The sequence below is a fragment of the Halyomorpha halys genome, unplaced genomic scaffold (genome assembly GCF_000696795.3).
Source record: "Halyomorpha halys isolate HHAL.00 unplaced genomic scaffold, Hhal_1.1 Scaffold785.1, whole genome shotgun sequence".
Taxonomy (NCBI): domain Eukaryota; kingdom Metazoa; phylum Arthropoda; class Insecta; order Hemiptera; family Pentatomidae; genus Halyomorpha; species Halyomorpha halys.
Window position 1 is genome coordinate 218,610 of NW_027114505.1, and position 14,967 is coordinate 233,576.

General features: G+C 26.9%; 1 protein-coding gene across 1 annotated transcript in view; it reads left to right on the forward strand.

Moving 5' to 3' along the window:
- The first annotated feature begins 3,462 nt into the window (after positions 1 to 3,462).
- Positions 3,463 to 14,967, forward strand: part of Start1 (Steroidogenic acute regulatory protein-like) — a 16,726-nt gene continuing 5,221 nt past the window's right edge. Inside the window, exons 1-8 of the mRNA XM_014429324.2 lie at positions 3,463 to 3,707; positions 3,803 to 3,966; positions 8,576 to 8,659; positions 8,742 to 8,819; positions 8,901 to 8,954; positions 10,502 to 10,640; positions 11,957 to 12,079; positions 14,140 to 14,183. Coding sequence (XP_014284810.1) covers positions 3,614 to 3,707; positions 3,803 to 3,966; positions 8,576 to 8,659; positions 8,742 to 8,819; positions 8,901 to 8,954; positions 10,502 to 10,640; positions 11,957 to 12,079; positions 14,140 to 14,183 — 780 coding nt within the window. The 5' untranslated portion in view covers positions 3,463 to 3,613. The remainder of the gene's footprint in view (positions 3,708 to 3,802; positions 3,967 to 8,575; positions 8,660 to 8,741; positions 8,820 to 8,900; positions 8,955 to 10,501; positions 10,641 to 11,956; positions 12,080 to 14,139; positions 14,184 to 14,967) is intronic.

Consider the following 14,967-nt stretch of genomic DNA (forward strand, 5'->3'; position numbering starts at 1 on the left):
ATTAAATTTATTAGTTTTCAAACAGCCGAAATCATTTATACCGAAATTAATCTATTTAAAAACAGATTGACGGCAGTATATGTCTATGCCCATTACATAAATATGTCTACAGACAGCATATTGTTTAGAAAAGTTTAATTTATTGATTACTGTTAACCAGAAGAAAAATAATTTACTTTAAAAAAACAATTATTTAACTAAGACAGTTCCATATAGTTCATCTCTAGTATGACTACTCAAATTAATTAATGTCATTAAAAAAATTTGTCAATTTCCTAATTTTTACTTTTAATAATGAATAAAAAATAGTTCTTTACTTGTCCAATTAAATTTAGAAATTAAATTAATGTCTATTATATGAATATATAGCTGCTAATAAACTATTATTATGTTCCAACAATACTATAAGTCTCTGTATGAATTGATTTGTTGTCGCCTATAAATTTCAGTAATATACCATCACTAGGCTGTCGACGGCCATGTTTGATTAGATTCTATTTTTTTATAAATGAGCCAACGAAATGTATGCAACAATCTAAAGTACTATTAATAAACTCAATCCTTCAAATGTTAAATTTAATAACGTCCATACTATATTTAAAGAATTTTAATATTATTTTTTTTTTTGTAATTTAATGATAAATATTTTTTTTAATATGGCTGAAGTAAAAGGTTTTAAGAAGTAAAAAGAAGCCATGTTGGATATGAATCAAGACAAGCTGCGTATAATTAATTTTGTTTATTTTATTTATCGAGTATTAATTTATAAAGTATTAACTTACCTGTTGTTTTTCTCCCACTGCCTGCTAAGAAAATAACTGAATATTACGTTTTCGTAGTTTTAGGATTTTCTTTTTAAAGCATTAAAACTCATGGGTCATTATTGCCTTAATTTTCCAATTCGCAAGGCTTCTAATATAAATAGCCTTCTAAATCTAGATATTTAGGTTATACCCTTAACTACACACTTGAACGGATCTGAAATTCGAGATATTTAACAGATTAGGCGAAAGTAATTAATAGATTATTAATAGTCAATGATGGCCACGAAATTATAAACCCGTGATCAGAAAGCCATACACTGACATTACTTAGAGCGGTTTGAATTTCATTTTGTAATGATATTACGTTTTTTCTGTCTATATAACACAGTCCTTCTCGTAAATGCCTCACCAGACAACCCAAACACATTAAAATAAACCTTATTGAAACACTGAAACATTAATATCCACACAACACATCACTTACTTAAAGCAAACGATATCACAACTTAATTAGGAAAACCGCGTAACTGATTGTGAGCCAAAACGAATTGGAATTGTTGAAAAGATTCTGTACCAACCTTACAGACCTTAATTTTCATCACTCTACTCGAAACTTAAGCAATAGTTTATTAACACAGCATTATATTTCTTCGTAGCCGGTCTAAAATATTCTTTCAACAAATACTAAATAAAAAAATATTTTATAATAAAATATATCATAAATTATATCATGATTTACTAATTGTATATATTTTCATTTTATAATCTGTAGTTTAAATTATTTCTCCAAAGTTATAAAGAAATAAAAATTCTTATAAATGTAAATTTCAATTTTGAAATTAATTAATTAAAAAATAATCTAGCTCTCCCTAAGAATGAAGGGTTTAGATATTGAATTAAAATTATATTAACTTATTTTCTCAAAAAAAATAAATATTTACAAAAGCCAATTTATTCTGAAGTTATCAAATATCATTTGATTAATTTGAAACACTATAAAAATTATTTCAAATATTTTAATGTTTTTTTTTCTAATATTGCCATCATTGGATTTTTGAAACTATCAATATCAGCATTGAAGTATTACTTCATAATGAAATAGAAATTGAATAGTAAATGTTTAAACTCATGAAATCCTTTGGTTTATCCAAACCCTAATACATTTCTTAAAAATATACACCATTAAAACTAACTATGCTTACAAATAAATGAAGAGCTAAATTTTTGCATAATAATCATACATGTATATTACGGTAATATCTATCTCTTTTTCGGCTCTCAGAGGCGATGGATTTTGGAGATTCATTATTTAATTAACTAACTGAATATTAACTAAAGTTTTAGAACAGTAGAAGTTGTATTCCTATTGAATATAATTAAAATCTCTAGGCAAAAAATCAACTATGCTCAGGTAATGAACTAGGCTCCATGATTTTAATTTTTAGCATCCAAATCAATTAATGTATTTTTAAAAATGTATTAAGGAGAATTATTATAGTGTAAGGAGAATTATTTTACAAAAAGCTTAATTAATTTTTATTTTACCTCTTAATAATTTCAAAAGTAACAAAATAACAAACCTTAAAGCGGTAAATTTGTACAAAAATGTTTCACATGCCTCAGTCCTTTCATCATTAAAATTAATATATGTATTATTCATAGTTTTTATAAATATTATGTAATGGATATATTAATGTTAAAGATAAAAGGATTTAGGCATAATAATTTGGAAACATTTTAGTACAAAAATAAACTTTTAAGATGACATAACTTTGTTGGTGAAATATTTAATAGATAAATTGAAAGGTAATGAAGCAGTTTGTTCTTGATATGTTTGATTGTTCTTGATAATGTTCATCAATTTGTTTGAATTAAGAAAAATAGATACAATTTAGTCATCAAATTACGATCAAATTGTTGAATGAAATATTCATTCCCTAGAATACTTTAGTCTTAAGTTATATTTTTCCTCCTTTTTTTTATTTTAAGCTATTACAACACACCTTCATCATGATGTAATCTACAATATAAATGTGAAACTAAGGTTTTAAGATATTATCTTTATTAAAATACAAATTTATTACTTGTAGTAACTTTAATTTAAAGTCTTTTGTTTATTTTAAATTTCATAATTACAAATGCAGACTTTTTACATTATTGTAGTCTAAAAATACAGCAATAAAAGTAAAGGGATTTAATAAATAAATAGAAAATGATAAGAAATAAATATGAATCGATGCATTATTCTAATTAAGATAACATTCTGACGCATTAAATTAAAAATCTAATACATAATAGTTATTTTAGTTTGTTAGAGCACAGAAAAAAAACTGATATATGCATATATACGTTTCACATGAAAGAAATATGCATTAAATATATCAATTAAAATTTAAATTATTGCAAGAGAATATGCAATGTTTAGGAAATACTGATTACAATAATATTAAGAGTTTAAACTGGGGAAAATCTAAAAATAAACCTATTAAAATTTCAAAAATAAAAAAATATCTCATTTCAATCTTATTACTTAAAAGAATCATTTAAAAAAACAAACAAAAAAGATTACCTTAACAAAGAAAAGGTCTCCAGAAAATTCAAAGTTTTAGGAGCCAATAAGAATCCAACAATTTGGTCATGTGACCTGAGTAACCACTCAGCTGCTACATCAGCTGGTGCTTGTTTGTCAACTGCTCAGTGAGGTTTCGGGTGGTTACTTAGTTTAGTAGTTGTTTCTTATTTATATTTGTTTTTAAACTTGTTCTACTTATTACCATCTTATCTATGATTTTATCTGAAGAAGTGTTCTATTAATTTTTTTTTGCAACTATGTCATCTATTGTACTACAATGACTGAACATTCCATATCTGAAACAAGAGAGGGCTATCTTCCTGGACTATATCTTCCTCATGGAATCCTTAATAATGGTTTAACTTATAACTGTACGTGCTAGTACAATTTATGTTTTTTATCATTTGAATATTAGAACATGTTTTCTGATAGTTGTTATTCACTAAAAAATTATGATACAATGCAGGTGGTGTGCATAGTGCATTTTGTACAACATGCCATGCTATGTCAGAAGATGTAGCAAGGGGGATCCAGGTAAATGGAAGAATGTCTGCTGTTCGAAGGTTCTTCTGTTTATTTGTAACCTTCGATGTACTACTGACAAGTCTTATTTGGCTAATATGCCTTGTGGTAAGTTATTAAAATAATATACTGCATGATAAAATCTATATTTATAAAATATATACTGGATTTGAGTCTTTCATAAGCCAATGTATTTTTCCCCCCCAAAAAATCTGGAAAATTGATGTATTCTTCTGTCATATTTAGATACTTTCCAAACTAGTGATATCCCAAAATGAAAAAGTAAAACTTTAAAATTACCATAACTTTTTTATTTGTCAAACGTAAAAAGGAAAAAATCAGAAAAGGAATTAAATGACATCAGTTTCTCTGATCAGCATACTTCTGCCTGTTCAAATTTATTTTGTTGAAATTATGTTTAATTAGGTATTTCCTATAAAGATAAGTAAAGTTTAATGAATTGTTCAATTATTTTTCAAACAGAACCATCCCAATTTTGTATTGTGGTTTGTGGTTAGGTCAGTAAATAGTAATAATACGTCTTGCTTAAACTTATTGCATTGTTTTTAAAATTCCTTTTGACAAAATAATTTAATTGGATTCACATGAAAAATCTTGGAAATGAGAATGTTTTTCCATAAAGAAAATAAACTTTGATTCTATAAGAAGTATGATTATATTTAATTAGTCCTTGAATCCATTATAAATTTCCTTTTTCAACTTCATTCTTTTTAAAAATATGAAATTAAAATTATTACTTTAGTAAATTTTGATGTATTAAACTTTTATTGTTGACAATGACAATGCCTGCATGAAAAATGAGAAAATACATCGAGTTGTTACTATTTACTGACTCTTTGCTCTTTCTTTATAACTATATTATTGAAAAGGGATAGTATTTATGATTTATTAATGTGTACTATTCATGAAAACCAGTTCTTTGGAAGCCTTGGGAAGCCTTTGGCCATGGCTGCATATAATTTTAAATTCTTAAGTAAATGTAATAGATTAGATTATTCCCAATAATTTTGCAGGGTCCAAATTATTTCCATTTTTATTGAATGTTAGCCTTACTCTAGAAGTAGTTCAGAATGATTGTGTGGCCTTTACCTAGATTTTATTTATGAAGCACTAATTTATTATTGTCTTGTCTCTTATCATAATTTTTTTTTTATGGCTTTGGTACTTGACATTTTACAGCTATTATCATTGGTCCTGATCACAGGTTTTTAATGTCAAACTTGTTTTAGAATTTTTTTTTTATTTCTTTTTTTTTTGACTTTTCAATAATCCATTGAAAGAGCCATTCATTGAGATTACATGTTCTATTTTAAGGGCATATGGATATTAATAAATTATTATTCTATCCGAATATTTTTGATTTATATTTTTATTATTTAAAGTAGTCATATTTAAAAGAAAAATAGCCTTTTGTAAAATAAGATAAACATATAAAAAACTCAGGGGTGCCCCCTGTCCATTCCTCATTTTTCAAATTATACAACTGTTTATCTAATTGTACTATACGTTGCTCAAATTGCATAACTATAATTTATATGTATTCTGTTGTTCAGATTGTATTATTTTTTTATCTTAGTATTTTTAATATGTATTATATTATATGCAAAATAAAATATTACATGGTGGTGATTTATAAAATACAATATCACATGATAATTCTAAAAACTTTTTATATAATAGAAAGAAAAAAAAAATGTCTATTATTTAAGCAAGTTTTTAGGAATCACGGTATAATATTTTATTTTACATATAATCACCATGCAATATTTTATTTTACATCTAAGTTGGAATAATAAAAATTTGTCATAAAAAATTGAGTTTAACTAATGAAGAACGCATTTTGCTTAAATTGTAAATTATTTACAGTTATTGTTTATACTAGTAAAATGGGCTTGGTTCAGCATAGGTGGACAGGGGGTACCCCTCCTTGTAAATTAAAAAAGACTCTTGTAAGAGCATAGAAATTAAATTACTATATTGATATTACATTTTTGAATATTAATGAATATATTGTTATTTACAGTATTGCTAAACATTTATCGAGTTGTTTCAAAATTAATGTTTTAAAAAATAAATAATAAATACTAACAGATTTCAAGCAAATTGAAATTTGTAAAGATATGTATATATTTATAAACCATTGAATAAAATAATATAAATAAATTAAAAGGTACCAAATAAGTATATAACCAATCTAAGATAAGAATGGTGTCACTCCTTTAGCTTTAAGTTCAAGATTTCTTTTTATTCAAGATCTGCTGTGGCAAAGGATAGGATTTACCATCTATGACCATTCGTCTTAGAAGTCTAAAGCCTTAAACAGTCAGTGCATCTACATTTCTCATTTGTTGACTTTAAATCTTTTTCGGTAGTAACTACTGTGGCCATGTTCATTCAATAGTTGTCTCAGATAGTAATATGCCCTCTTCACTTTGCAGTAATTATGAATGAATTTACTTACTGGTCCATCTTTTGTGGTTGTATTCTGTTTTTGTTTTGTTTTTTACTCTGGCCATCTTTAAGTTAATTTTAACTTATATTAAGTTAATTTATATATGGAAGTATATAGTAAGGAGAAGTTCTGCAAATATGAAAAATTTCTAATTCGAGTTTTCAACAAAAATAGATGTTTTAATCTCTCTTAAGTCAAATAACCTAGTCTCAAAATGATCAGTGTCTGTATGACATAGCTCAAAACTGAAATTAAGTATTTAAGACTCATTTATTCTTCTGATGTTACAGAAACTTTTTGGTAGAATTAGCTCACTGGGAGTGCCACTTTATATCATTGGTTTTAGACTTTTTTTTTTTGCTGCAAAAACTGCTAGCAATTTTCATTAAATATTTATCAATGTTATATTAAAGATACGTCAATGTCATATTAAACGTTTCGGCCAGAATTTCTAGCCTTCATCAGAGCTAAGAACAAAAAACAAGATAAAAACCAATGAATAAAAGGATATACAGTATGATTAAAGTAAGTAATTGTACAGTATATAAAGGTAATTAAATATAAGTAAAATAACATAATCAAGGAAATAAAAATATAAAGTTGCAAAGAAACAACGAAATATGAATATTTTAATTTAATAATAATAATTTAAAAATTGAAGTTATAGAAAAACAAAGAGAAAGAAAATATATGTAACTAATGAAATATGTAAGTAAATTACTTAGAAACAAAATATAAAGCTAAGTAAGACAGAGAAGTAATTAGAAAATATGATAATAATAATATGTGGTGAACATAACTAAGAACGTGGGTAAGCAAAAATCAGAAAATAATAGAGAAGAAAGAAAGATACGAAAAAAAATGAGAGAATAAATGGGGGTTCTCTGACCGCACCCCCAATCATACTATTGATATAGCTGTATATTGTAATATATTGCTGGAAGATCAAATATTTTAGAAAAATTAATATCTTATCTATTAAGTAGGATATGTACATGTAAAGTATATTTTCAAAATGGTGGTATGATCCTCATCAAGGATATTTGAAATCAACAAAATATCTTATACCCACCCCATACATAACCTTTGTTAAAGGTTTTTAATAAAAAATAAATTTATTTATTCTTTTATTTTTAATTGTTCTTCCAGCTACAACAGATCCTCAATTTAAAGAGAGAGTTTTGTAGTGAACCTTACATGCCTTAATCCCTATTCATTCTGAGCCTGCTTTAACTCATCAATTTTTTCCTTTTCCATTTTTTACTTTCTCTCCTCTTACTGGAATTTAATGCAGTTGTTATGGAAGTTTTGTCCTTTCATACTTGATTTCCAAGCTTGGGGGATTTACTCCCTATAACTTTTTTGCTGATTGACTTATTAAATTTATCAATGTTCTATTTTTGTGTTTGTTTAGTATTTTCTATAAAACAAAAGGCCTAAAAATCTTAGTGTCTCCATATTTTGTAATAATGTTTTGTTTATTTTATCTTCTAATTGTGGAATTTTCCTGTAGTGGTAAATTATATATTTACACTTCCCAGAACAAAGTTCAAATTTAGTATTTTAGTATTATTTATTAATCATATAGTCTGTATTAGTTTGAAGTTCTTCAAAACATTGGCTTGATACGAGTCTAATATGATCTTCATAATCCAGGAATTGTGGGACTAACAAGTTGTCAAATTATCAAATATTCTGGACTCCTGAGGGTCACATTTAGACAATGTAAACAAGGAAATTTGGTCGAGATAATGCAAAGCTAAATTTTGCGTTTTTTGTGTTTTATTAACACTTTTTTATTTAGGAAACATATTAATCATTATAGGGGTTTTTAATGGTAATTGGAAAATATTTTATGACTGAAAAACAATTCTTTCCCTACTATGGCCGATCAAAATATTCTCTTAGTTGTCACTAGCTTGACTGCTTATTGAACATTTTGGATTAACAAATGTCTAACTATAAATATTCTACTATACTTAGAAATCTGCAAATGTTATAATTATTAAATCTTCTTTGGTCTATCTCAAAAATAATTTTGAATAACATATTTCATGATGTGGGTGTCAATGGTGAAACTCGGGGAATACTCATTGTTATTCTCTCCCTTCTAGTGTAGATAAAGTACTGTTTCTACCATTTAAATTATATCAAATATTATTTATATGTATTATAAATTATTATATTCTATGAATTCAATTTTATAGTTGCTAAGAAGTAATTAGTTTATTTTAATATTTTTAGTTGGCAGGGAACTTCAATTTTACAGACGCTTTTTACCGAGAAATAGTTCACTATAACATAAAGACATCTCTCTCCGATGTTGTTGTAAGAGCAAATTATAATTTATTTAATATAGTTTATTTTTTTATGTATTCTTTTATCTATAACAAAAATTTATATTTTCTAGATGGCCTCACTTGCCCGATTTATCATTCTTTTATTTTTTTATGGACTTCTTCATATTGACCATTGGATCATAGTTGCAGTGAGTATATTTGTTTTATCTAATCATATGTTTTAGTTGTCTTGAACAAAATCTTTCTATTTTTCGAATTATTTTTTTCAGATAACTACTGTTGGCACATGCTGCTTTTCAGTGGAAAAGGTCTATATTTATGATGTAAGTCCCCCTTTTAAATATTTGTTTTCTAGTTTCACTGCTGACAATCAAATGTTGCAATAGAATTTTAACAGACTTTTGATAATCTATTCATCCTGAAATTTGGTAGAAAAAAAACATAAACCAACGGTAATACAATATTATGGTGCCATTGAGATCTTATGATGGATTACCTCTTTTGCTGAACATTGTCACTAACTTATCATATAAACTGCTAATGATTCCTTAGAACCAGAGGTGGCGAAAAATTAGCTATAGTTAAACTAAAAGCTAAAATTGCCGTGGATAAGACCCCCTATTCATGAATGGTAAATAAATATCATATCTATGAAAATTTTAGCTATTAGTTTCAACTAAAGCTAATTTCTAAGAATTACAGTCTGCTTAGAACTGTAGCCAATATCTATGGAAAGTAGTGTTGGCAGTACTTCAGAACATGGTTGAATTTGACGAAATTTGCACAAACATATTTTATAATCCTGCTTACGATTCTTTAGAGTTCTATTAACCAATACCTACTGAAATTGGGTTATTAGCTCTGTAAAATGATGCAGTTTTTAAGATAGGTATGGATATAGTTTGATTAAATATAGAGTTGCCTGTACTGGTAATACAAAAGCCCTAGAGAGAAAAAAGGCAACTATTTCACCCCAATTTTTTATTATTATAGTAGAGACTGTATAATTACTAGTCAAAATTAATGATTCTGCAAAGTATAGGTAAGGGAAATAAAAAATGGCGGCTGTTCCAAAACCTTTAAAAAAATTATTTTTTCATTCAGAGCTCGATATCATTAAATCTACCAACTATACTAGGAAACCTAAGAGAATATTATTTAAAGTACAGTAAATTTGCTAAAATATTAGCCCTAATAGAGCTATTTACGTTCAATAATTCTCAAGATATAGCTTTTTAAAAAGCAACATTTTATAAAAATAAGCTACCGAAAGATCAATAGTTTTTGAATTTATAGATTTCTTTTAAAAAAATCACTCACTACTGATCTTTCAGTACATTTTTTTTATGAAATGCTGCTTTTTAAAAAGCTATATCTTGAGAATTATTGAACATTAATAGCTCTATTAGGGCTAATATTTTAGCAAATTTACTGTACTTTAAATAATATTCTCTTAGGTTTTCTAGTATTGTTGATAGATTTAAAGATCTAGGGGTCCTAATGAAAAAATATTTTTTTTTTAGGTTTTGAATCAGCCACTATTTTTTATTCTCCCTACCTCTACTTGGTGGCAGACGCATCAATTTTGACTAGTAATTATACATAGTTTTTATTAAAGTAATAAAAAATTGGGGTGAAATAACTGCCTTTTTTTCTTATAGGCTCTTGTACGATGGGTTCAATTTATGGTGGGTCTAATTCTTTATCTGTTTTTTTCCCTGTTCAATACTTTAAATACATCATTTCAATTATATTATTAAATTTTATTTTTCGTTCAACTATTTTGTAGATAAGTAAATTAGCTTTTATTATCATAAAAAAGTTTTCTTTTTATATTAATTTTGATTTTATTATCTTATTGTTGTAATAGTGGACTCAAAGCCAGCAGGTGTTATCCGTTCTCCTGATACTTTCTTCATTCATCCTTTCTTGGGCCGAAGGATGGCTTCTGGACATCAAGGTCATACCGCAGGAGCGATCAGCTCAACAATTTCTCACAACTACGACAAGTATGACTTTGTTAGTTGCTAGTTTTAATTGATTTTACTCTAGTAATTTTTTTTTCCAAAAAAAAATTCTTAACATGTGATGATTTATACATTTATTTTAATGAACCTTATTTATATATCCATAACTAGTATTTTCAAAAATTTTCTAGTAGTTGGATGTATTTCTTATATCGTATAGAACATGTCAGAAGTATAGTATTGTTCGTTAAAATGCTACTCTGTCATAATAATTGCTTGCTCAGCAAATGCGTTCCCTGTTCTTCATTAAGTAGTGCTAACTCTTCTGATTTTCTTCTTCACTATCCTCTGAAGGCTTATCATATTATCATTATAGTATTTTATAATATTGGCTCCTATGATCCTTTTATTGTATTTTATATTTTATATTAGGTAATGAAACAAATATTTATAAACTATAATTTATTGTGTATACTATTTAAAATAGTATTTATTTATTTAAATTTATATTTGAGAATTCAAGCTAATTTTTGTCATCTTAATTCATTTATAGTTTTTCTTAATAATGCTACACAATTAAGTACATTCAATTCTGAAAAATTCATTAACTGTAAATATTTAATGCTAAACATATTTTTTTCAATTACTATTGATGAATGAAGTGTTCCCATCAACTATAAATCTTTTCTATTTAACTGATTAAACAATGTGTCGTCAACCACGGTTAAAGTGTTCCTAGATATCTAATATTATTTATCCAATCATTTTTTTGCTATAGATCCTTCTTCATTTCAATCAATAATATATCCTCTCCTATTACCGTACTGCTATCAGTCTCTCTCAGCCTTAGTCCAATATTATTTAATTTATTCATTAATGACTTTCCCAAAATCCAAAATATTAATTTAGCTAGCCCTCTTTGCTAATGATATATCATTATTATAGATGCCATCATTAATAGATTACAAAATGCATTCAAGAAAATCTATAAATCCCTTGAAAAATGGGAATTGCACCTATACATTGACAAAACAGGCCAATATTTTTAAAAAACCATGACGTATACTCCGATATCTATATATCTTGTAACAACCCGTTAACATAATCCAACTAAACATATGCTGCTTTAAATATTATCAGTGACAGTCTGCACTTTATTTTATTTCAAAACAGATTTAGATTGGCTTTTTCATCTCAGTTTATTATTATTATTTTACTAATATATAAAATATAGCTCATATATAATAAATATTACAGGAAAGCTGTGTTGTAAAAGGTTATATTCCAAATCAATGTAATATGTACATTTTAATATTTATATAATTATAACTTTAAAAATTAAAAATTATTTTGTTCAGCTACAACCAATCCTGATGAGAGAACCCCTCTTATCAGAAGTTTTCTGCACAACCATGCTCAATTTGATGTGATGTCAGATTCGATTGCAGGAACATTTTATTCACCGGTTGAATCTCCAGCAGGTAATTAATATTTTTTTTTTTTAGAAAGTATATACAGATATTTTTCCACTTTTCCAACTATGCTTGATCCATTCCAGAAATATAGATATTTGATTATATATTACCACCATTAACCCTTTAGCTGCTCGAGCTGCATATAAGCGGGTAGTGAAATCCTCTAGCCATATTTAAACAGGCTGCTTTTAGAGTTGGGAAATTAATTTGATATATTAATATTACAATGTTTTTTAACGATATATTGTAATATATAAAAATTATTTTAAGTTAATAAAAAGGAAATGTGATAGTTTCATACTTATTCTCATATCTTAAGTATAGCTTGGGTTAAAATGAAAAGCTTTAATATTAAATTGATAATAGAATTTTATAACATTTTTAGACTCTTAATCTCAGGATGGGTTTATAGGCAATCAGAACAGACACTTTACTACTAATAACACTTAAACTAAATTAATAGCTATTGTACAAATGTATTAATAAATTCTAGTTAGAACAAAACTAACCAATTTCATAGAATCTTCTTTTAATGATTTTTTCAACAAACTGACACTGACTGTTGGCAATCTTTCAGTAAACAAACACTAATGAAACAAATCATTGGTCCTCTAACAGTTTTTTACTTACTTCTCATCCTCCAAAGTGTGTTATATGGCGATTCAAACAAGGAGTCCCTTATTCTTCTTGGGTGACTCTTCGATGTCCTCTTTTTCAAGATGTCCACCCTTGATCTAGACAAGAGATGATGAAGACCTTCTCATCCAGGAAACATCACTTCCCGCGCGCGCCTAAGCAACAAATCCCTTCACCAACCGTGATCTTTCTCTCGATATTCAATGTGAACAACATGGCCGATATTCAACGGACTTTCTGGGGGACACGCGCCGCCATCTTGGCTTTGTTTTGAATAACCTATTTATTATAGACAATGAAAATTGGTTAGCTTGCTTTTAGGTTTAATACTACAATATTTAACATTGACACATAAAAACATAACTAAAATCATTTATGTATAAAAATAACTATTTATTCATAAAAGAGGATATAACAATATATATTTATATAAAATCTCGGTATACCAAACTTTGGTACTCTGAACTGGAATAAAAAAAAAAGTACTTGTGTATCTAGAGGTGACCAACCCATTCTACCCATCATGAGGGGTAAAGTTTTCCATTTCATGGGACCACCCCAAAACTCGACCCCTTTGTAGTGTGGCTGGATTCGAACCAGTGCCGCACGCAGTTCTCAAGTTGCTAAGACCTGTGCCTCATCCTCCTGAACTATGGATGGCCCCTGAGACATTTTTAACTTATCGATCTATAAGCAAATTATTGTAATCACCATGAAAATCAAAAGTAGAATTTTTTCAATTTCCATATCAGGGAAGCTAATTCCTGTGGAAGTGTTCATAATATATTTTATTAGAATTAGAAATATATAAGATCTATTGTATAAATCATTTGATTCTGTAAAACTAATTTAATTAATAGTAGAAATATGTGAACTAATCTTTTTTTATCATGTTTTAAATGAATCCATACAATTTAATTATTGGACAGCTTATTTGAATGTTTTAATTCCATGCCTGTTTTTTCTATGTTGAGCCATTTTTCAAGCATACTCAGCTGAATCTGTTCGTTTTAGTATCTTTAGCTTCACATTATAAACTTTTATTACAGCATGCACTTTCCCATTAATACTTCTTGTACTTTATTTATAATTTTATTAAATATTTTGTCAGCCTCCTTTTCTGGATTCCTTGATGTTAAAAATTAGAATGCATTCTAATAAACAGATTAAATATAAAATTAGTTTATACGGCAGTCGTTACCAATCTTCCCTCTAAGCCACAACCCCTGATGAAGACCTGAAACTCAGGTCGAAACGTCGGCATAAAATAAATAAATATTGTTTTGTTTATTTATGTTGTTCTTTGCTGACCGCACCCCCCGACAAACTTCTTCAAGCATAAAATTAGTTAATTGATGCTAAATACATTCTTTCTTTTTTTTTTTTTAGATTAGTTGTCTCTAATTTACTTTCAAAAATTTAATTTACAGGATCTGATGATGAATCGGAAAGGCCGGATAAAAAAAAGGAACAGGTATTTAATATCATTTTTTTATTATCAGCATATCAATGGATTCAAATCAATACCTCGTATCTCAAAGTCAACTTGTAACCTATTTATTTTAGAATATAGTACGAGTTATTGATTTTGGATTGAATCAAGTTTTATAACTTTTTAGAAATATCTACATCAGTATGGTATACTGTTGGCTTATTTCACAGTTGTGCTACGTACATGGAAGCAACCTTTTTGGAAAAAAAACAATTAAAGGTTCTCTTTTTTAGAAAAATTACAAATTTTTAATTAATTTTTTTATAGAGCAGACTTAGATTTTATAACTAAATTTGTTAAATCAAAAAACATTAAATCAAAAAAGTAAACCATTGATTTGATCAATGATCCATCGATATGTTACTTTTTAAATGCATATCAGCGGTTCTTAACCTTTTTGTAAAGACACACAAATCTTTACCTTAAATCATCCTATATTTCTTATCTTCTTTTAAAAAGATTTTTCTTGATTTTAAAATCAACAAAATATAATTTTTTAATTATTTTATTCTCAAACTACATCTTTTTGTAGATGTCCGCCTTATTTTTACTCTCTGTAATTTTATTTTTCATTTCAAATAATAATTTTTATAATGTATAATATAAACTATATAAATGTGGAATTGAATACAATTATAGAGTAGACTAGATGATTGATAAACGTCCAAAATGTTGACTATATTTAAATAAAGAAGTAAAAGTAGTGAGGGTCTTCCTTGAAAGAAGAAAAAAGCATAGGTACAATTGAAATTTTTAAAATCAAGGT